The following is a 22,994-nucleotide window of genomic DNA, read 5'->3' on the forward strand; positions in this document are numbered from 1 at the left end:
AAAAATTACTGCTCTCTCATTTTACAAACTTAAGTTCATTGGATGCACTTTAAGAAATAAGGACAATACTGTTTATAAGGAGCGAAGTAAATTCAAACATGTACCTAACTTTAGTTACAGATTAGCTGCGCTCCTTAAAGATGAATAGTTCAACCAAAATCGGTATTTGAATTCATATTTTCGTGTCGTTTTGAAGAAGTTTCTTGTAATTATTTCAGCTACTTTGACGATTTTCAAAACATACAATGTTTTTATATTTTATATCTGTATTTATTTCTTACTATATTCATGCTTTTTTTTCTTACATAAGATTTTCCAATGATAAATGAGGAAGAATATTGATCTAACTGTACATTTATACTTAAAGAAATATTTTTGAATATATTTATTTATGCAATGAAATGATGCATACATATTCTAAGATATTCCACGTCTCCCTTGAACTGAATCAAGAAAAAGTTGAATAAGATCATAACTAGGACCAATGAAGACAGGATTAGTTTTTCTTGAAGTGAAAAAGAAATCTTTGTCCCGTGTACAGACATACAAACCCCACAGAACGTCAAGAAATTATATTATTAAATTTACAATATAAAAATTGAAAATTTGTAGGAGAGATAAAAAAAATTTATTTGGACAGACACAAATACCTCTTACTTCTTTGGCATTGAGACACCCATATAAGTCTAATAGAACCCATAGAACGGTTAATTATCATTTTTCTGTACTTCATCTGAGGAAAAAATTAAATTTAATATAATAAAACATTTAAATTTGAAATAATATCTTTAATGTTTAACTTGCAATGCTTATATTCTTAAAACATTTCCCTAGTTTTAATTTAGAAGTGTAATTGTACAAAATTTAATGAAGTTGTTAGAAAATATAGAAAAATCATAGTTACAGGAGATAGTTTATTTGAAGTTTAAATTCTTTTTAAATGCAAATATTTTTTAAAAACGAAGCTTTTCTATAATTAGGGTCGGTCCGTACATCCGTCCGTACGTCCGTCCGTCCGTCCGTCTGAGATAGATAGCTTTTATTCGTTAATTTAGGCATGTTACAATTGTCCTATCGATTTCAAACTTTGCATGATGATTCCTGTAGTAGTTAGGTACGATTTAAAAAGCGTAGCAACTCTATAATCATTACCAGAATGTCCGTATGTCCATTTTAAACATGTTCATTTTTCTACTTTTTTAACAACAAATTTTTATGTGATTTAAATATCCGTTTGATCTGATTTTTGGTATATTGATTCCTGGGACAACAAAAAACAATATTATAAGCAAAGCAACTCTATAGTCAAGTCCTAAAAATGTAAGTATGTCTATAAACATCATCCTGTATCAAGCAGTTTTTCAACAAATTTACTTACTATTTTGCTTCGACTCTTATACTTTTATTTTCTGACTATTCAGTTTAGAAACTATACAAGTGTTAATGTCCGTTTGTCCTACCGTTTCAGTGCTTCGCTTTTATGGATGTTGTCATCCTTGTTTTATTATTCTCTAGTATACAAAATTGTATAAATATCATGATTAAATTTAAATTACTTTTCTACCAGCCATCCATTCATTCCTGATCAGTTTGACTTTGATCACTTCAAAGGTTTCACAGCAATGTATTTAATAAGGCTTAGAACTTTTTCCATGGATTGGTTAATGTTTTCTGTACTACTATTTTATTCCACACTAGTTTTCTTGGCGAAGTTAAGTTCAACACTCAGACCAAACCACGATTTAAAACGTTAAAATGTTCCCTTTCCTTCTGTTGCTATTCAATTGTAAGTATTACAAAATCGAGGGAAATTCCTTGGACATAAACAAGCACAACTCATTTTCATGTAGGGATAAGAATTTTAAATAAAGGAAGTGCAATCAAAAGATTGTTTATCTGTCTTGGCTTGTCATAATTATTATGTTAAAACAAAATCTTACCTTTAAATGTTTTAATAGAAATAGTTCCCTTAGTTTCAATTCTGCCTCGCACAATACCATACTTGGTTCTTACTCTCTAAATATAATTATATTAATAGAAATAGTTCAATTAGTTTCAATTCTGCCTCCCACAATACCATACTTGGTTCTCACTCTCTAAATATAATTATATTAATAGAAATAGTTCAATTAGTTTCAATTCTGCCTCGCAGAATACCATACTTGGTTCTTACTCTCTAAATATAATTATATTAATAGAAATAGAAATAGTTCCCTCAGTTTCAATTCTGCCTCGCACAATACCATACTTGGTTCTCACTCTCTAAATATAATAATATTATTAGAAATAGTTCCCTTAGTTTCAATTTTCAATACCATACTTGGTTCTTACTCTCTAAATATAATTATATTAATAGAAATAGAAATAGTTCCCTCAGTTTCAATTCTGCCTCGCACAATACCATACTTGGTTCTCACTCTCTAAATATAATAATATTATTAGAAATAGTTCCCTTAGTTTCAATTTTCAATACCATACTTGGTTCTTACTCTCTAAATATAATTATATTAATAGAAATAGTTCCCTTAGTTTCAATTCTGCCTCGCACAATACCATACTTGGTTCTCACTCTCTAAATATAATTATATTAATAGAAATAGTTCCCTTAGTTTCAATTCTGCCTCGCACAATACCATACTTGGTTCTCACTCTCTAAATATAATTATATTAATAGAAATAGTTCCCTTAGTTTTAATTCTGCCTCGCACAATACCATACTTGGTTCTCACTCTCTAAATATAATTATATTAATAGAAATAGTTCCCTTAGTTTCAATTCTGCCTCGCACAATACCATACTTGGTTCTCACTCTCTAAATATAATTATATTAATAGAAATAGTTCCCTTAGTTTTAATTCTGCCTCGCACAATACCATACTTGGTTCTCACTCTCTAAATATAATAAAATTAATAGAAATAGTTCAACTAGTTTAAATTCTGCCTCGCACAATACCATACTTGGTTATCACTCTCTAAATATAATTATATTAATAGAAATAGTTCCCTTAGTTTCAATTCTGCCTCGCACAATACCATACTTGGTTCTCACTCTCTAAATATAATTTTATTAATAGAAATAGTTCAACTAGTTTCAATTCTGCCTCGCACAATACCATACTTGGTTCTCACTTTCTAAATATAATTATATTAATAGAAATAGTTCCCTTAGTTTCAATTCTGCCTCGCACAATACCATACTTGGTTCTCACTCTCTAAATATAATTATATTAATAGAAATAGTTCCCTTAGTTTCAATTCTACATGCACATTCCCAAACTTTATTCTTATTAAAAATCAGTTTATGAATGAGAGTCACCAAAAACTTACTAATATTTGCTGAAAGCAACAAAAAAAAATCGTTATGTATATCATGGCTATTCTTCTAACTTATTTAACTATTGATTATGCGACACTTGAGCTATAGAGAAGCTTTTCTTCAATAAAAGAAATTATTGCGATCAATAATTACGACTAATATATTAATTAAGTGCCAAAGGAGAAAATATTTTTAAAATGCTCAGAATGTGTTTTATTTTTACCTCTATTTTTTAATTGATCTGAAAACCTTGTAAGCGTAATAATTCACGCCTTGATTGATCATGGATTACCTTTGCTACAAGAATATTTGTGAGTTTGTGAATGTAAGATTCATACAAGAGACGAAAAACCTACGTTCCTTGGACAATCAGTTGAAGTCAAAGAGGACCTAACCTCTATTTGGACATACTATAGTTTTAAAAGTTACTACAATACCAAAAAAAATAGGTATATATTTTATAAGAGAAATATATAACCCAAAAAAACTTACTTAGTACATACTACATATGATATAAAAGCTTTCATATAATAAAATGTATGTAGCAGTACACTATCAATTAATAAAAGTATATACCTTATTGCGGAATATTTAGTATTACACATCTGTAAGGAATAGATTTAAGATATATTAATTTAAATTTATTCATCATTATTCTAGATAATGTTTTTACAAATTTTGCCTTTTTTTGTAAAAATAAAATTGTTTAACAGAATCATATTTGAGTTTTTATTGCTCCTTATTGATCATAACAGAGTTAATCTATAATACAGAGTAAAATGGTGTCTCTCTGTCCGTCTAAAGCTTATAATCTCAGTAATTTTCTTGGTGATGGAAAAAAAGCCACTAAGGCTAAGGGTGAAACCGCTAGTTGATAAAAAAAAGGAATAAAGTCCATAAAATATTATAGTTTTATTAATCAATTGTTGAAAATATCAACCAAACAATAATATTAGATAAACATATTTTTACTGTTGTATAGATTATTTTACAGCAAGTTTTCCCTTGTTACTGAGATATTAATGAGACATATTATGCATACCATTACCTCTGTATGTAAGCCTATGGCTAATTACAAGAACCCATCCTGGTTTCTATACATTGACAGGGATCCAAAGGGAGACATTGGCCGATAATTTGATGTACATAACCAATAATGATAACAAAATTATACCTTCTGTAGATTACAATTTGTGATTGAAATGTTTTGACAGTGACACTGAAGTAATTGAACCAACCAATCAAAATAAAAGTCCCCAAGGTTGTTATAAATAAGAAAGCGTTATTATAAGACTTTGGGGACTAGTGTAATCAACATCCCAACGTCCCCTCCCTCCCTGAGTTTCTATACATTGTTGTATGGTCTGATCACCTACAGTTAGACTTACTTCATTGTACATTTGTTAAATGCATATTTTATCTTTTTATCAGTGTAACTTCTCTTTCAATAGAGTTTAATGAACACACGCTGGCAACCAGACATTCAATTGTATAGCTATTTGTAAATGGGAGTCAAAAATTTATTGAATCAGAACTATGGCTGAATGGTGCTCCCAGGAAAGGCATTGAGGAGTAGAATCAGGAACTTGTGACCGTTTCAAAAATCTTGTTCCTAGCCTGAGAAAATCTAAAAAACCTTTACAAATTGCACAATTCTCAATAAACCTTTAAAAAATGTGGTTTTTTAGTGATTTTTAAGGCTAGGAACGAGATATTTTGAAACGGACAAAAGTTCCTGATTCAGCTCTTCAAGGCCTTTCCAGGGAGCACCATGAAGCCATAGTTCTGATTCAAAAAAAATTTGAATGTCGTCTTTGCATATTTATAAGTAATCAAATATATTTTTTAGTGGTCACGTTCTAACTCAATTTTTTAAAATTCTTTTTCGGTCAGTAATGTTTTAAAGTTTAATTTTATCTGTTGCATATCCCCTCTTTGTCTAATTCCGATATGAACCCGCCCTAATGTTTAAACTTTCTATTCATGTCCAACTGCTTAAAGGTTTTTAGGAATAGAACTCTTGTATGTCAAAATTTAAATGTACCAATATTTAGTGCTTTTAAGTAGGATTTCTTTGTATGTTTTACAGGGTCATTATTGAAAATTGGAAAACCCCTGACATATATAAAAGTAGAAATAGTACATTGTAGCGGCTTTACCCCTATCATATGTTAAAAAAAAACTTGTTAAAGGTTATTGTAGTCTTTTGGTGAATGTAAGGAAAAAGTAAAAAAATAGGAGTGGGGGGGGGGGTATTTTTTCTCACTAAAGTGGGTGAAGAGACCCTCCTACAATTCAGTTACGAACCGTCTCTGAACTTATTAAAAGACATAAAGGAGAACTTGACCGGTCCCGTGTTAAGCAAAATTTTAAGCTACAGAGAGACAAATAGAATGCACACAGACAGACAGACAAATAGAATGCACACAGACAGACAGACAATTAGAATGCACACAGACAGACAGACAAATAGAATGGACACAGACAGACAGACAATTAGAATGCACACAGACAGACAGACAAATAGAATGGACACAGACAGACAGATAAATAGAATGACCAACAGACAGACATCATATTATTTTAAGTAAAGGTTACTTTTCTAAAAGTTATTTTTTTAGAAAAATGTCAATTCACTAGAACACCCTATTTCATGGATGCCTGCACAGACTAAAACATATATCTTAATATTTATATATTATTGTACTACTGCTGCATTTGCTGGACCGACCATACAAAAAAAGCTCTCTAATAAATGCATAACAAAAGACAGTTTCTAAAGTCATTTTGTCACTCCATTGTAACAGACTAGTATAGGCAGAAATCCAATTGTTATATCAACTCAATAGATACGTTTTTGAACCATTCAAAGCTTGGAACCTATGGCTTTTACTTCTTACATTCTTTTTTTCTTTTTGTTATTTTTCCCCTGTTTTTAGTTATTCTTGTTGTTGTATGAATTAAAGAAAGTAATGTGGTTTCCAGTATCAATTTGAAGCAATATCAGCTAAATTATAACCGGTTCTCAATTATACTGAAAAATATCATCATATTACCGAAAATGTTCCACGAAAATAAAAATAAAAATCATAACATTGAAACCGATTTTTTTCATTTTGATATCTGTGGAAAGCTGTCTATAATACGATGTAATAAATAATTAAACTGCTATATTGAAAATCAGAATAAAGTGTTTATTTGGTCTATCATTTCTCCATAAACTATGCATGATGTCAAAGTACATATGAGTTATAGGGAATACCAATTAACTAAGATATGTTCACTTATATGATAACTAACTAAATTAGATATAACTTAAAACTTAAAATTTATACCAAAATTAAATATCCATACATATTGTAGATTAAAATACTGTAATAACACTTAGAAATAGGATTTTTATTTCATCCCCCCCCCCCCCTCCCTTCACAATATTATCTATTATTTACCTACTTAAAATGCTCTGAGTATAGTTTGTAAACCCCCGTTTAAGTTTTTATTAAGTCCTCTAAATTTTATCTGCGGTAATAGAATCCTATCAACTAGATTCAGTGATTTTTTCGGATTATATCAAGCCAATTATTAATTTCTTATTTTGAAATAGTTAGTCCTTTTCTGAAATGTACTCAATTTGCAATTCTTCATAACTCCTTTTTCTTGATGAAACTTTTATTGAATCACTTTGAAATTCCAAAAATAAAATTTCTGTTTACCGAAGATTTTGAAATTTCCAATTTAGCGATTTTTATCGAAATTGCTAAAAACTTTTAAATTGAAAATTTGTAAAATGCACCTACTTCCCCCATCTTCCCCTGTTTTTTACCCCAATTTTAGTTCTTGTCCCCTGGTATCATATAAATCCTTCTCTTTGCTTTCACAACACTCTCTTTTTTCATATCTCTTCCCTTAACTTTTTTTGAATGCATTGTGTTTCAGAAAGTTTTTCTTCCCTTATTCTCAATTTTATACCCAAATTCTTTTTTTTTAGATTCTTTGCTATCTCGACCTTCTCAATCAGGTATAGATAACCTAGAAACAGGCTTGGAAGAGTAAGGCTTTCCTAAAGATAAAAGATATAACAGTTAAATATTTTTTTGGATTCTTAACATTATCGATAATTTTTTTTTAATTTGAATAAAAAAGGAAACAATATATTTTTCTAGGAATGAAATATTTCAGCATTTTGATTTATTTACAAAGAAGCTTTTATTTCAAGATTATGGGTCTTTTCATCCTTGTTTTTCTATCTCTTTCCATTTTATCTAGTAATTATTTTAAGCCCGTCCCCTTTCTCTTTAAAGTTCTTTATGCAAAAAACTGATAAGCATTTTCTTTTAATAATAGGCTGCACACAATAGTTTCAATACTTTCATTCCAGATATTTTAATCATTCTAATCGACAAAATATTTGTTTTTTGTGCTAATATTAGTATTGGATATTTTGTTTTTAATAAATTACTAGCTTGGAATTTGACTCTTCTACAGCAAACTAAAGCGACTTCGGACAAACAATATACATATCTGCATTTATCATACAAAGTAGATGGGTTTTATAAAGCCAAATTTTTAGAAATAGAGGAATTGATCGAAAAAGAAAAACTTTATTATTAAAGAGTTAGTATAAGCCCATTTACATATTACCTCAAAAAATGCCTGAACAAATCTAAAATAGAAGAGTGTAAAAAATAGATATTTGTTTGTATTTCACTGGTAGGGCAAAGTGTATAGAGGATAGAAGAACTTTAATTTCCAAATTTTTCATTTGTTTTCAAAGGGTTTTATAAATTCTAGATCATAAAAGTTCAGAAATGTAAGTAGATTATCGGATCAAGTATACTGTAAACAACCCAAATTTCTGAATGATGTAAGTCCAAAGTGATCGTGTGGAAAGTACAATGATGATGACAACATTAGTAATTAATTAATTCTATTAATGAATACATAGCCTTGACCAAAAAGAAAACAATAACAATAGATATTTTTCAAGGACAACCAGTTATTATGGATAAAAGTAGGAGAACCACTTTTCAAATATAATTGAGTCAGAGTATTCGGTAATAAATATAATAAGATTTATTTTGTAAAATAATGCGAATGTAAATATAATCTTGTAACTACCACTTCTCTGAACGTTCTGATAGAAAGATAGATGGACAGACAGACAGACACAGACAACCGGAAAACAAGAAAGGGGAACTCATAAAGAAGCAATTGATATTTATATTTTGTGTTAAATGAAAAAAAGTATTCGTCAAGGATTTTTCATCCGACCTAAACAAATTTATTTAATTTTGAGAATATTTAAAACTTACTCAAAATCCATATATTTTTTAAATATTTTTACCCTACAAATTTACTTAATAAATAAATTTAATTGACATAATACATTAAGTTTACTTAGTAATGCCTAGTTTAAATAACATAAAAGAAGATGATTAAAGTCCCTCCACAGATTATGACGTCATATGATAGAATAGCCAATGAGAGGCCAGTATACAGTGTAATTGACCAAGGTAAAATTTATGATGGCCTCTCATTAGTTATTTTATCGTATGACGTCGTAATCTGTGGAGGGACTCTAATCATCTTCACATAAAACCTAACCTAATCTTTTTCAGAAACATTTTTTGTGTTGTATTACCTTGTAATAATACTTGGGCAATTAATACAAGAAACATGCAGGCCTTTTACTAATCACTATTCCTAATCTTATTACTAAGTACATTGATATCAGGGATATAAAGGGATAAAACAATGGCCGATACATTGATGTTTATGTACATTGTACATCACCAATAATGATACAAAAATTACACCTTCTGTTTATTACAATTAGTGGTTTAGACATTAAACTTAATGAATCAATCAAAATTCAATGAAAGTCCCCAAAACTGTTATCCTACGAATAAGAAATCGTTATCAAAAAACTTTGGAGACCAATTTAATAAATAACCAATGTCCCCTTTCTCCCTTGCATTGTTATAATGTTATATATACATAAAAATACTAAACAGAACAAGTTAATCTAATTTTTGTTTGTTTCTGCAAGTTACAGTTGGATACGCGAAACCAATTACAACTAATCTAAAATAACAATTATAAACATGTGGTTACATTCTTAGAAGCCTCTAGGGGCACCTGAGAAAGGGGGGACATTAATTTTTTGTTTTGTTTTTAACCATAATTGGACCTAAAGGAAGATTTCCTGTGAAAGAAACTATATCGGTTCTGCGCTTGCCAACCCTTCGCTACAGACATATATCCTGTTACTTTTATCTAAAGATTAACAATGTGAAGACATAAAACTAAAATGTTAAATTGTTTGAATCTTATATATAAAGGTTTCAAAAATTACAATTTAGTCAAGACGCAATCCTTTTGACGTGAGTTTAAAACCAAAACGGCCCATTTAAAATTTGTTTTAGACAAAAGTATGATAAGAAATAAGAGTTTCTGTAAGATTAAAAGTTTCTGGGTTCATGGCCCAAACTGAGTTATGTTGTGGAAATAAAGTTGATTTCTAGAGTCATCATATACCATAGCATCACAGAAAATAATTCTAACCCTTTATGCTTATTTTATTATGTGATACGACTGTCTATATTGACTTTGGGAATTATCGTAAGCTAATTATGTGTTTGTTCGACCTTCTTTGGAAGAACCATGGATGTCAAGATTAACTAAAAGAGTTAAAATGTCTTGATATGAATTATATGAAACAGTATCTAAAACATCCAAAGGCGCAGCAAGTATAAGCTAATCGTAATGATATACAATCAGAGAGAAAAAAATATCAATAGATTGCAACGATAGAATTTACAATTTAAAGCTTTATTTCAAGATACAAATACTATATAATGAATATTATATTTCCTATATTTCAGCTCAAATACTTTTCCATATACAATAATTTGTATAGTATGGTAATTGTTTACATAATAAAATAAAGATAAAGAGAAACATTATATTAAGACTTTTTTTTCAGAGAGGTATGAGTTTTCTAAAATTCTAAAACAGAACACACATTACTACTATACTTTAAAAACATTGTAATATGTAGAATATTTTTTTACAATAACATAACTAAATTAAAGGTTTAACATTGTAATATTTAGAATATTTTTAACAATAACATAACTAAATTCAAGGTTTATGTCAATTAAATGTCATTTGATAAAAGTCGTCAGGTCAAGCATATTTTTAATTTAGAATCATGGATATTTTGCCTTTTTCTTATATAAACGTTATGTCCTTCATTAAGATTTACTACTTGAAATACATTTTTTGGAAAGGACAAACATTAAAAGAAATATTTACTATAACTTCATGAATTATCAACGCTCTTTTAATTTATCCTTTATTAATATCACAATGCATGATTGTATACAGAAATATAGAAAGAATGGTTGTACAAAGTAGGACGTGCAGAGCGCGACTGCTTGTATGTGCCTAGATAAGTTAGCAAGGTCTTACATTGCCATTAAGGCAGGCAGCTTGGCAAGATTAAGTACAAATGTAACAAGAGTAGAACTATGCAAAGGCCATCAATCTTAATGTTGTATGTATAATTTGCAACAAGTACCCCCCCTCAAAGAAGGGCATTACCAACAGCCAGTCACAGGAGTGACTGTTAAGTTTTCTTGCTTACAGCCTCAATTAGCGACTGTTTTATTTTCAAATTACTAATTAAGTAATTTGTTACACTTCAATTAGAAGTATACATCTTTTTGCAAGTATTCGAGTGGGGTATATAACAAAAATAAAAAAATTGTTGGCCTTGATTGATACAATTCTAATTTTCTGAATTTTAAACAGGGTAGTTGTTGTACAAAAAGGTTGCAGTTAATTGAAAAGTTATTTTACAAATTCGCGATGCACAATCAAACAAAATGACAAATACTAGTCTTCTTGAATTCTTCATAGCTTCTTGTTATTGGTTGATGGTTGCAGGTTGGGTGTTCAATTTGGTTTTGAAGGCAATCTTAATTAAATAATCACATAACATAGGTTACACAAAAACAAATTATATCATGGTAATTATTGTTACATATATTATTCATAATTTACTAGGTAAAAATGTTTTCTCAAAAGTATATTTAGGAAAATAAGAGCTAGTAGAAAATTTCCTGAAAAAAAAAGATATTTGAGTAATTTATAGATGTAAGAATAAAATGCACAATATTATGAAATCTGCTTAATATAAAATTGTAATATTATAAGTTGCAATAAAGGAGAAATAAAAAATAAGTAGTTTGTGCATTTGTAAGGTTTTTCTTTTTTGAAAATGGTACCTAGTGATCAATAACTAATTTTATCATTAACAAATCTATTACTGTAGCCAAGAATTTACAAATAAGATGAATAGCTTTTTTTTATACATTTTATTTAACTGTATCAAATACTTGAATAATTTATTTTAATACAAAGGTAAAAATTTTGCATAGAAGTAAAAATTTGAATGTAATTTAAAAAATTTTTTTTATAGATTGTTGTCAAAATATAAGTAATAAAGAATTTGAATTTTGAAAGCAATGTGTTTAAATATCTTTAATTGAGGCAAAATTGTAGTTTAAAAACTATTTGTAATATTTGTAGTATAGTCCACTTTGTTTACATTGCTTATTAATATTTAGTTTTATCAATAAAATACAAATTAAAAAAAGTTTTACTTCTAAAAGAGAATGCACTTTTAGATTTTTTATTTAAATAATGATATTTGAAAGAGAGTGGACTTTCATTTATTATTCATCAAACATTTTAAGAATAATAATTATTTATTTTTTAATAATAATATTTGAAAGAGAGTGGACTTTCAATGATTATTCATCAAACATGAAAAGTTTGACTTTTATTTTTTATAATAATATTTGAAAGAGAGTGGACTTTCATTGATTATTCATCAAACATGAATCAGAATCAGAATAGTGATATACATTTAATATAATTTTGATCAGTTTGAAGATCAACACTAAGCCTTAACGATCTGAATGGCGACCGTTATTTGGTTATTACATTAAATAAAGGGTAGCAACACTATATATGTAATTACATTTAATTTAATTAGATCTGTATGATGATCAACACTAACCATTAACGAACAGAATGGTGATCGTTGTCGGTCATTAAACTAAATAAATGGTCAGAGTGGTGACCCATTGTTTCATAAACAGTATATGTAATTACTTTAATTAGGTCAGAGGGGCGATTTACAATCAAGAGAATGTACTTTCAATGATTATTCATCAAACATGAAAGGTTTAAATATAGTATAAGTAAGAAAAGCAAGGCACTGAAATAGAATGTACTTTCAGTTAAATTTATTACATTAACTGTCGTTTCTAAAGAAGAATGTCCCTTAAGAAACTGATATATTTGATAGCAAATATTATTATGATTATTCTTGGTTTGGGTTAACTTTAAGTTAATATCAGATTCAGAAAGTTTACATTACTATATTATCTTGGGTTACTTTTTGGTTAGTAACATAATTCAGAAGGTTTATAGTACTGTATAATTTTCGGAAAAGGGATAATGTTTGTATAGAATCATCATAATGCTCTTGGTTCTTAGTTTAGGTGTTAATTAGAATCATTATAGGAATATGGTATTAATACACATAGAGTATAACTAATTGATATGCAGATATGAACTTGCTAAAAATAAAAGGACAGAGATTAGCATCCTGTAACAATTGTAAAACGTTGACATATGAAAGCAATTACTGCGTTTATGAGCAAAATTAATACAGGTCGATGTTTATGTTATGTTTAATTCAAGCAATTATTCAAGCTTCCTTCATTTATAAGATACGTTTGTGTGAATTGATATACCATTAATTTAGTATGTATGATGTTATATGATAGGTCTAACATATTATTAACTATATGCTATAATCACGAAACCTCTATTTAAAATACAACAAGGACAAGAAGTAAACATTGTAACACAGTGTTTACAATTGATAAACTCTACCAATTAATACATCTAGCCATAAAATCTTGTAATGATAAATATCCCCCCGCAATAAGTATTATCAAGGACAATATATTGCAGGGCTGTTAGAACTTAACATATTTGATATAGTTTTGCTGGTTAATTTAATGATATATAAAAACATATTCAGACTACAATCATTACTATTTTTTTTATGAGTGATCTTGGGCAATTGAAAGTAGTAATGATAGTTGAAAAATATTTCGTTTTTAGCAAAAGTAGGGTACCAAACGTCAATAAGATAAAAGTTTTCTTGGGGATGAATTATATCAGGGATATCATTATTACAATAAAAGTCTAAATATAAAGCAAGTGCAAGTATACAAATTTTTGGGTATAGACAAAAGAATAACAAGTTCTCTATACTACTATCTACTTTCATTATGACCAAAGAGATCAAGGGTGCGGGAAATTTGCTCAAAAAAGAAACCTTTAAGATAAGGAGCAGGGAAAGAGAGAATTTATTTATTATTGGGGGAAAATAGACCATCTCTCTATTAAGTTTTTACTGCAGGGTATTGTTTTTACAATTTATTTCTTAACATGAGTTGAAAGTGTAGAAAAAATATTTTGGATTGAAATTATGTAGATAAATGAGTGAGTTTCCTAATATTATAAATGGAGGTTAATGGAAGTGGAGGTTAATGGAATTTTTAAACAAGTGTTTTTATTAGATTCAAAAAATTCTTTTAAAAATGATATAATTTGATCAAAATATCTATCACGACAGTTGGGGTAAATTGATTTCTATGGACCTCTTATTTTGAAGAAACTTTGAGTAACCAAGGTTATTTAAATCAATATGTTTATGACAAAAATGATTCCTAGAGTTGAATCTGGATATAGATAGGCGTGATGTAAGGTGTTTAGTAAACTGGAAATAAAAATAGATATACTTTGATGTTCAGGTTTTTAAAAATTTTTAATCCACTATGGACAATTTTAGGTTTGAATCTTTTTTTGAGACTATGTATCGATATAATATACCATCAATAGATTTATTGGACCACAAGATTTTAGAAATGATATAGGTTTTTAATTTGTTTATTGTTTGGACAATAAAAACGAAAAATATGAAAACACATTGAATAAAGTAAAGACATGCAAAGATTGCGTCGTTTTTAGGATATTGTTACTATTTCTAAGGGGAAAAATATTTGCCTGTTTGTTTAAATTATTCAACAGTTCATCATAATTTGGGCAGCATTTTTCATATCTAATTATAGATGGATTTTATTTTGCTTAGATTTGGGAGGATTTTACCATGGGTGAAATTTTTTAGCGAAGGCAAATATCAAATCAAGTACAGAAGGATATACATATGATGTAAAATATTAAATAGAGGATCAGTACTTAGACCTCTTTGCGGTATTCCAAAACCTAAAACCTAGCACAGATAGGGAGACCTATATGGTTGTAGATAGGTATACTAAAAACCTGTTGTGGATGGCGATACTTATAAAGTTGTAGATAGGTAAACAAAATAGCCTAGTGCAGATAGGGATACCTATATTAGTGTCGATTTGTATACCAAATAACCTTATGTAGATAGGGATACCTATATTGTTATAGGTAGGTATTCCACACAACCTGATGTATTTAGGAATAGTTATATTGTTGTAGATAGGTATGCCAAAGTATACTAATTAACCTAATTTAAATAAGAATACCTTATTGTTGTAGATAGGTATGGTAAATAATAGGTGCAAATAGGTATGCCTATATTTTTGTAGGTAGGTATGCCAAATAACCTAATGTGAATAGGGACTCTATATTTTTGTATGTATTTATGCTTAATAAAGTGGTGTTAACAGGGGTAACTATATTTTTTGTAGGTGGGCACGACAAATAACATAATGTGAATAGGGGTACCTATATTTTTCATGTAGGTATGCCAAATAACCTGATGTCGATATACCTATCTTGTTGTAGATATGCATAACAAATAGCATGTTTTTTTTATTGGGTAATGGAGTCAATAGGAAGTTTGTTTAATTATGTAGCATAAAACGCATTTATTGGTATCAACAAACAAAATTCTATACATATAAAGGAATTTTTAAAAATATGGACGATATTACTCCATTAATGTTATATTACACTGGAGAAATCTCCCAGTCAACTTGTGGCGGACGTTTTCAAGGAGTGTTATTGTATAATTGTAAGGATGAATGCGGTTTTTTTTAAAGTTTGATGCAATCTTATTACTAAGTCCAACGATTACTTTTAAGCTAATACGGCACTGCTATATATGTAAAAATTGTTTTACAAAATATTTTGTCAAGAATGACGGCCAACTTTTAGTAATAATATTTTAAACGTAAAATAGTATAAAATTACACATATTCTATTTTAGGCCTGAGCGCTGGCTATCAAAAGCATATCGATTTCAGTAGTCATAGTTATAAATATTCAATATTATGGCCAGAATGGAGGCCTAAACTAACAATGACACTTTAATTTTACACATATTCAATTTAAGGATATTTACAAATTGATATTTATCAATTACATTATGAATACTGGATTGGGCAGTATTATATATGCATTTGTTCATGGTTTAGGGATAATTATCTGGTCTGAGTGTTGACCTACATAAAGCGTCAGAATGACGACCTACATTTGATATTATATAACGTTATCAGAATGGTGACTTATACTATGCAATAACAACGGTCAGAATGGCGACCTACATTCGATATTAGATAACTTGATCAGAATGATGATCTATACTAAGCATTAACGGTCAGAGTGACGACCTACTTTTTTTATACATAAAGACCGATTTTGGCCAGAATGAAGACCAAAATAAATAATAATATTTTGTTTAATTAGAATATAGCCTGAATGCTGGCTTAGACACATAATAGAATATTGTTTGTTATTGTTTACAGCTGTTGTATAAGAAGGATGATTAAGATACACATTTTTAATTTTGGCTTGATATTATTATTATAATGCAACCTTCAATTACAGGAGCAGAACTACTCTATAACTTGATGTTCTAATAGCTTTCTGTGCAGGTTATAAAAAGTAGTGCGGCTACTTTATTACATGGCATTAAAATGTGCTATGTTATAAAAACATGTGCTTCGCATAATTAACTGAGGTTTAAGATATCCATTCATTTATATTACTAAAAAGTAAATAGCGCAGCTACTCTATAACTTTGATATAAGCCATAATCGAGAGTAGTAACCTTTTCGAATTAGGAAATATTGTTCCAGAAGGATGGCAATCTTAAATAATACAAAAAAAAACCTTAGAAATGAAAACCTTCTCAATAAAAAGTATTGTATTTCGAAAGGAGTTTATTCTTTAACTAAAAAAACACAGGAGTGCAGTTATACTCTAATTTAGTCAATCGACCCTTAGAAATGAAAATCTTCTCAATGAAAAGTAATAAGTAGTTGGAATTATTGTATTTCAAATGAAGTTTATTCTTTTGTCATTTTTGTTGTGAAATAAATGCATCAACTAAATCGCAACTTTATTTTCTAACGGCAGTTAGGGTTTACCTTTTGTGAAAGTTAAGATAATTGGCAATCTCTGCGCGCGCACAAATGTTTGGGTAGAGTGTTCTCTTAAATTTAGTCCCAGACATTTTTTATACCTTGTGTCAAAATTTTTACGACAATTTTTATGATGTTATATTTGTTATGTAACAATATCATAGATGTCTGTATCATATTTATTTGATATTAATAGACAACTTTACAAGAGTAATACGCGTGCAGTGCTGTAAGGCGCGCCTTACTGTTTATACGATCAAGTATATTTAATTATGAAAAAGAAAAGTAGAAACGTATTAAAATGCGATAAAATAATCTACCAAATTTTACTTTTAAATAGAATTTTAAGTTTATTTATACTCTTATTCAAGGAAACTATTCATTTATGATAACTTTCTGGCTACTTAGTTTTCCGCTGTTTTAAATGCTTTCCCTAAAGCTTGCGAGTTAAACATAAACATTATATAAGGTATTTTTGTCTGTAGCTTAAGATTTCAACAACTCTTGAACTAATTGAATTCTCCACATTATTATAATGATTGAGAATTGCAAAAATGTTTTTGCGTACGTTATTGAATACTGGAAATTTTTGAAAGTTTGCTAGACAGCCTGCTTGGGCTGAGATTTTATTGCGCTCGCTTGGTTAGCATAGGCTAGTCAGGCTAATACAGGTTTTTTAGTTACCATCATAGAAATTTGTACAATAACACCTAGAGTTATTTAAAATGGCTGGTAAAAATATATTTAGTTAAGGAAAATATAGGGATTTAGTTTAGGAAAATTTAGGGATTATAAATAAAAATAATAGATTAACAAAGATTAAATTTATCTGGACGTATGAAAGATATGTAAAAACTGCCTACAAACCTGGGGTTAATTAACTATAGTGCGCCTAGGCAAAATGAGTTCTAAGCCACTTACATTTTAGGCTATTATTATGATTTCTTTTGAATACCAATCTCCTAGGTGCTAGGGGTGCAGCTTCTAGTATATATATAGTTGTAGTTGTTGATGTTTATTAAATACTATTATGTTTATGCGGTCGCGATGGAACATTTAGAGAGTTGTATTTCTTACTAACGGGTTGTAAGGTGTTAATAAAATAAAACACAAAAATTAATGCATTATTTTTAAACTAAAAAGAATTGTATGGTTTGGTTAAAGGGAAAAATAGTTAATGTAATTTTTTAAATGATTGGTAAGAAGAAATTTTATAGCCTTGTCTAAAACTAGTTATAAACACAGATTCCATAGTTTTATTGTTTTCAGAAAACGTCCTTTTTATAAAAACGCAAGTTGGTTAGCCTTGTGCTATGGCTAGACCATAATCTTATGTATACGCCTTGTCCGGTTAACGACCTTGTGGAACTACAAAACAGTCAACAAACACGCTAAAATATTTTTTTTTTATCCATCTATTACTAAATTTGGTTCAGTAAAGACTTATATTGAACAAATGTATGTTTTTAGACTATTTTCCTATTAACTTTCCTATTAGGGATGAGGTCGAAGCAAATAGTTGTTTTCAAAACAGTAAGTATTTTTTTTTTGCAATTGATATTTCCCTGAAGATATCAGATGTGTAATAAATGTATAACAGAGAGTGTCCTTTTATTATTTGAAGGAGTGTGGACCAACAAACAAAGGGTTAATAATATTTTTGTTTTAATAATTTTTCTTTATAACCTGATAGAACATTATCAGTTTTATTTATTTATACATTATTTGAAGGAGAGTGGACCAACAAATAGGGGTTAATATTTTTTTTTTTGCAATTGATATTTCCCTGAAGATAAAACTCAACCATGATTATTGTGCTATAGTGCTCTAGCAAAATTTCATAATATAAAAGAGATTAGATCTTTGATTTAAATATTGATTTTTGTAAGGAATAGTTTAGCACTAAATTATAATAATTATGGTACATAATAAAAGGTTAACTAAGTAGTATATATAAAATTTTGTATACTTTAAAATGCTTTTGGCTTACTAGCAACACACTTTGTCCCCTTTTTCTAGGGCTAGTCGGATGCTGGGCGGTGTGTCCTATTTTAAAGTATTTTAACGATACATTTATATTGTTTATTATAATAAAAAATGAAATACTAATTAATTTTGTGTTAACAGGCCCTTAATAGGAGCATTATTGACTAGCTAAATCTTTTTACGTTATGTATGTAACATAAAAACGTGTATTTATTTAGCAATAAAACCGAAGGCTACAATAAAACTAATGATTAATAACCATTTTTAGATAAGAATCATCTCTGCTAAGCAATGAAACCTTGTGAATGAAAGGGTAGATAAATTTTTCATCCAACGGCTATGCAGAAACTTTTGGACTCAATTATCCATTATGATTACGGACGTTATTATACCTGCCAATTGGGAGATAAATTATTGGAAGGATAATTTCCTTTTAAACATTAATTTTCAAATACTTTTGTTTTAGAGAATACATAACAACAAATCAGAATAGCTCCCAATCAAGGTCAATTAAAAACTTAAATTAATTACCATTTACAAACAAATTTATAAATTATCACATTTCACAATTCATTATAAGTTTGCAATGCAATGTATGTAGCATCGAGGTAGGCGAATGGAGCAGAATAATATTTTAGATTTAGTTTGTAAAAGGGTGGTATAATATTTAAGATTTAAGTAATTGCTAAAACAATTAAATTATTCTAGTATGAAACAATCCTCTTATTTTCATTGTAATTTTGTTGCATTGATGAAACACTAATACACCTAACACTCGGTTGAATGATTTTATGAAATATACACCTTCGGAAAATATATATTTTGTAGCATAGCTACTTTATAGGATCTAAATTTAACTTTAGAGGACTCAAATTTCCTACCCAAACAAGAATGTTTTGAATTGTTCCGAAACGGGCTGGTAAAGGAAAACTCCAATTTCATTCTACATTTCAACATTCTAGTGAGAGAACGACGTCTAAGCTGTAGTATTAGCAAAAATATAGTAATCATTATTACTATGTAGGTAAGACAAGTCAACAACCTAAATTTTATATAGGCAATCATGTTTGCTTCTGGATTTTTGTAGATAATCTTAAATTAATTTTAACATTTGTGATTTGTGATAAAGTAAAACACGAATTGTGAGGGTAAAGCTAGTTTATGTATAATTGTAATGATATTATACATTCAACATTAATAGCTAATTTAGGACAAAATTTTTAAATGTTACAGGAAGGAGTAATATTTATGAAAATGTACAAGCAAAATATGTATGATTTATCATAGATCAGAAAGAAGTTTTATGATAAATTTAGAAATATTAAAAGTATAATTGCGATGATATTATACTTCTAATTCAATATAATTGGAAGGGATATATATATTTAGAAACACAATGATTACATATATGTGTAATTAAATTTTTTATATATTTTATATTCAGCAGAGTGGAGCTGAAAGATTAATCTAATATATATATTCACAACAGAATGAAGTAGTGAATATTACTACTACATATATATTATAATAATAGTAAACTATATATTTTTGTATATATATTAGAGTGGAAATATATATAGCGAATATTAAAATAGTTAAGGTATTATTAGAGTGTAATTAAATACTCTTTGACTATAATAAAAATTATTTAAAAACTTTGGGGAAATGCTACCCCTCTCTTTCAAAAATTGAAAAAGAAAAAAAGAAAAATGTCACGAGAACTCACTAGGTGGTTAGCCTCCAATAAAAGAAATATTTACTATAACTTCATGAATTATCAACGCTCTTTTAATTTATCCTTTATTAATATCACAATGCATGATTGTATACAGAAATATAGAAAGAATGGTTGTACAAAGTAGGACGTGCAGAGCGCGACTGCTTGTATGTGCCTAGATAAGTTAGCAAGGTCTTACATTGCCATTAAGGCAGGCAGCTTGGCAAGATTAAGTACAAATGTAACAAGAGTAGAACTATGCAAAGGCCATCAATCTTAATGTTGTATGTATAATTTGCAACAACATAAGCCTTAATTACAGTATGTGTAAAAAAAACTTTAGTTGAATGTAAAAAAGTTGAAAAATATGAACTAAAATTTTAAATTTCCAAAAAGATTTTGTGTTAATAAATCTATTTACTGTGTCTACTGTTTGTTTTCCAAAATGTTAATCTCTTTTCTAGTTGTTTGCAATCACAAATGATTTATTTATTCAATGCAAAATGCAATAGAATACAATTTCTTTTTATATCTTTTAATATTTCTTTTTGTTGCATAAGAGTTTTGAATTATGATACTGCTATGCTATACGGCCGTTGTCGCCTGTTATATATTTATTGGTAGTGCTAATCTATGTAATATGTCCGTATGTCCATAAAGAAATTATTTTTTTTTAAACTTAGACACCATAGAATAGTGGGATTTAGACAATTAAAGCAAAATTACAACAACAACAAAACTTGTAAGACATCTGGTTTTCCCTTTATATTATTTACTAGCGGCATATGTAAAATTTCCCTTAGTGGTTAGCGAGATCTTTACGAATAAAAAACATAACTACTTTATATATATTATTAATTAAGGATATCTTGTCTTAAAGCTTCGCTTTTCTGAATATTTTTATCCCAATGCTCTCTAAATTTTTAAACCTAACATATTTAGAAGTTACTGAACCTGAATTTAAAATAGTAAATACATTATCTTTGTTTAAAAGTGCAAAAAAATTGAATATAAATAACCTTTACCAAATTATAATATTAATTTAATTTTCCCTTCAACTTGCTGGCAAACTAAAATTTAAGTTTGAAATATATTAACTCTAAAATAAACAACAAATGAAAAGCAAATAAATCTCGTTGGAAAGTTTTGCTCTGAATTTTGTAAGGCTAACCACAAATGGCTAATTAGTAAAGGTTAATGTGAAGATTAGACAAGGATAACTATGTCCATGGGTATGGCAGCAACCAATTATATTTAAAACAACAATTTTCTCCAGTATCTAAACAATAATAGAACTAATATTATTATGTTCAGATAATTTATAGATTTGGGTGTCAGGCGTAGGGTGTATCTTAGAGTAGATTCAAAGGTCCAAGGACAAACGGAGGAGTGACAAACTTCGAAGTGGACAAACGTCGAAATAGACATCTAACCTAACCTAACATATTTCAACCCATCTTATAGGTTTTTTAATGACTAAACACTGGGGATTGCTTATTTGTAAATTCATATCTTAACGTAATCTAGCCTGTATAGAAATATTTAATATTTAACTCCGACGTTTTTCACTCCTGCTTTGTCCTGGAACTGATTGGAACTTATTGATGTTAACATTATTGCTTAAAACTATTTTAAGATTTAAATAAGCCTAAAGTTAAATCTTCTTCAAACATTAATCTGTAGAAATGTAAATAAATAATAACAAGACTGCTGAAAAGAAAATGTTTTCTTTTGAAAAATAAATTATTTTGGGGTAATTAACCTAAGTATTGTTCCACAGGCTCAATTCTGGAACCAAAATATCCATAACTATGAAAATATTCTTATTAAATCTAAGGGGTTGGAAATGCACTGTCATTATATTAGATTTTTGTCGCTAATCCAGGTAAGGAGATGTCTAGTTAAGTGCTATTTGTTCATGGGCCAAACTTTACAAACTTGATTTTACACTCAACAGAGATTCAGGGATAGGATAATGCACTATATACTATCCTATTTTTTAAAAAAAAAACAGTAAGCTTTTTTGATTGTAGCAAAGGATCTCGCTATAGGTCCATGGATGTTTTTTAATTATTTTGGGGAATGCAATCTTCTACCCTAACCCCTTTTCAAAAAAAATATATCTTTACTTTCAAAAATGCTCTTTTAAGTGCCCCTAGAGTCTTCTATGAGCGTTGCTGCTGTTTGTTTATAACACAGCACATCTGCTACTCTAATTGGTTTATATTTTTTTTTAATGTATATACAGCTCCTGTCAGATCATAAAATTTATGATTAAGGATAATGCCTTGGCCCAAAAGACTCAACTTATAACACTGCAACACAAGTATTATATTGGTTACCTGCAAATTAATTTTTATTTTGATTTTTACTACAAAAGTGTGGTACTAAGTTGCTTTCAACAACCTCCTGATATTAAACCACTAATAGACGAAATATTATGCCAATTTATATGTAAAACTCTTTTGCT

At 28.6% G+C, this 22,994-nt stretch overlaps 1 protein-coding gene across 1 annotated transcript in view; it reads right to left on the minus strand.

The window, feature by feature from the left end:
* The window catches only part of LOC145312356 (fatty acyl-CoA hydrolase precursor, medium chain-like), a 149,474-nt gene that overhangs the window by 121,502 nt on the left and 4,978 nt on the right, over nt 1-22,994 (minus strand). The window contains exon 4 of the mRNA XM_080151595.1: nt 1,941-2,016. Within this exon, the coding sequence (XP_080007721.1) occupies nt 1,941-2,016 (76 nt within the window). The remainder of the gene's footprint in view (nt 1-1,940; nt 2,017-22,994) is intronic.

This window comes from Acartia tonsa, chromosome 2, assembly GCF_053477335.1.
Source record: "Acartia tonsa isolate MP-2025a chromosome 2, ASM5347733v1, whole genome shotgun sequence".
NCBI lineage: Eukaryota > Metazoa > Arthropoda > Copepoda > Calanoida > Acartiidae > Acartia > Acartia tonsa.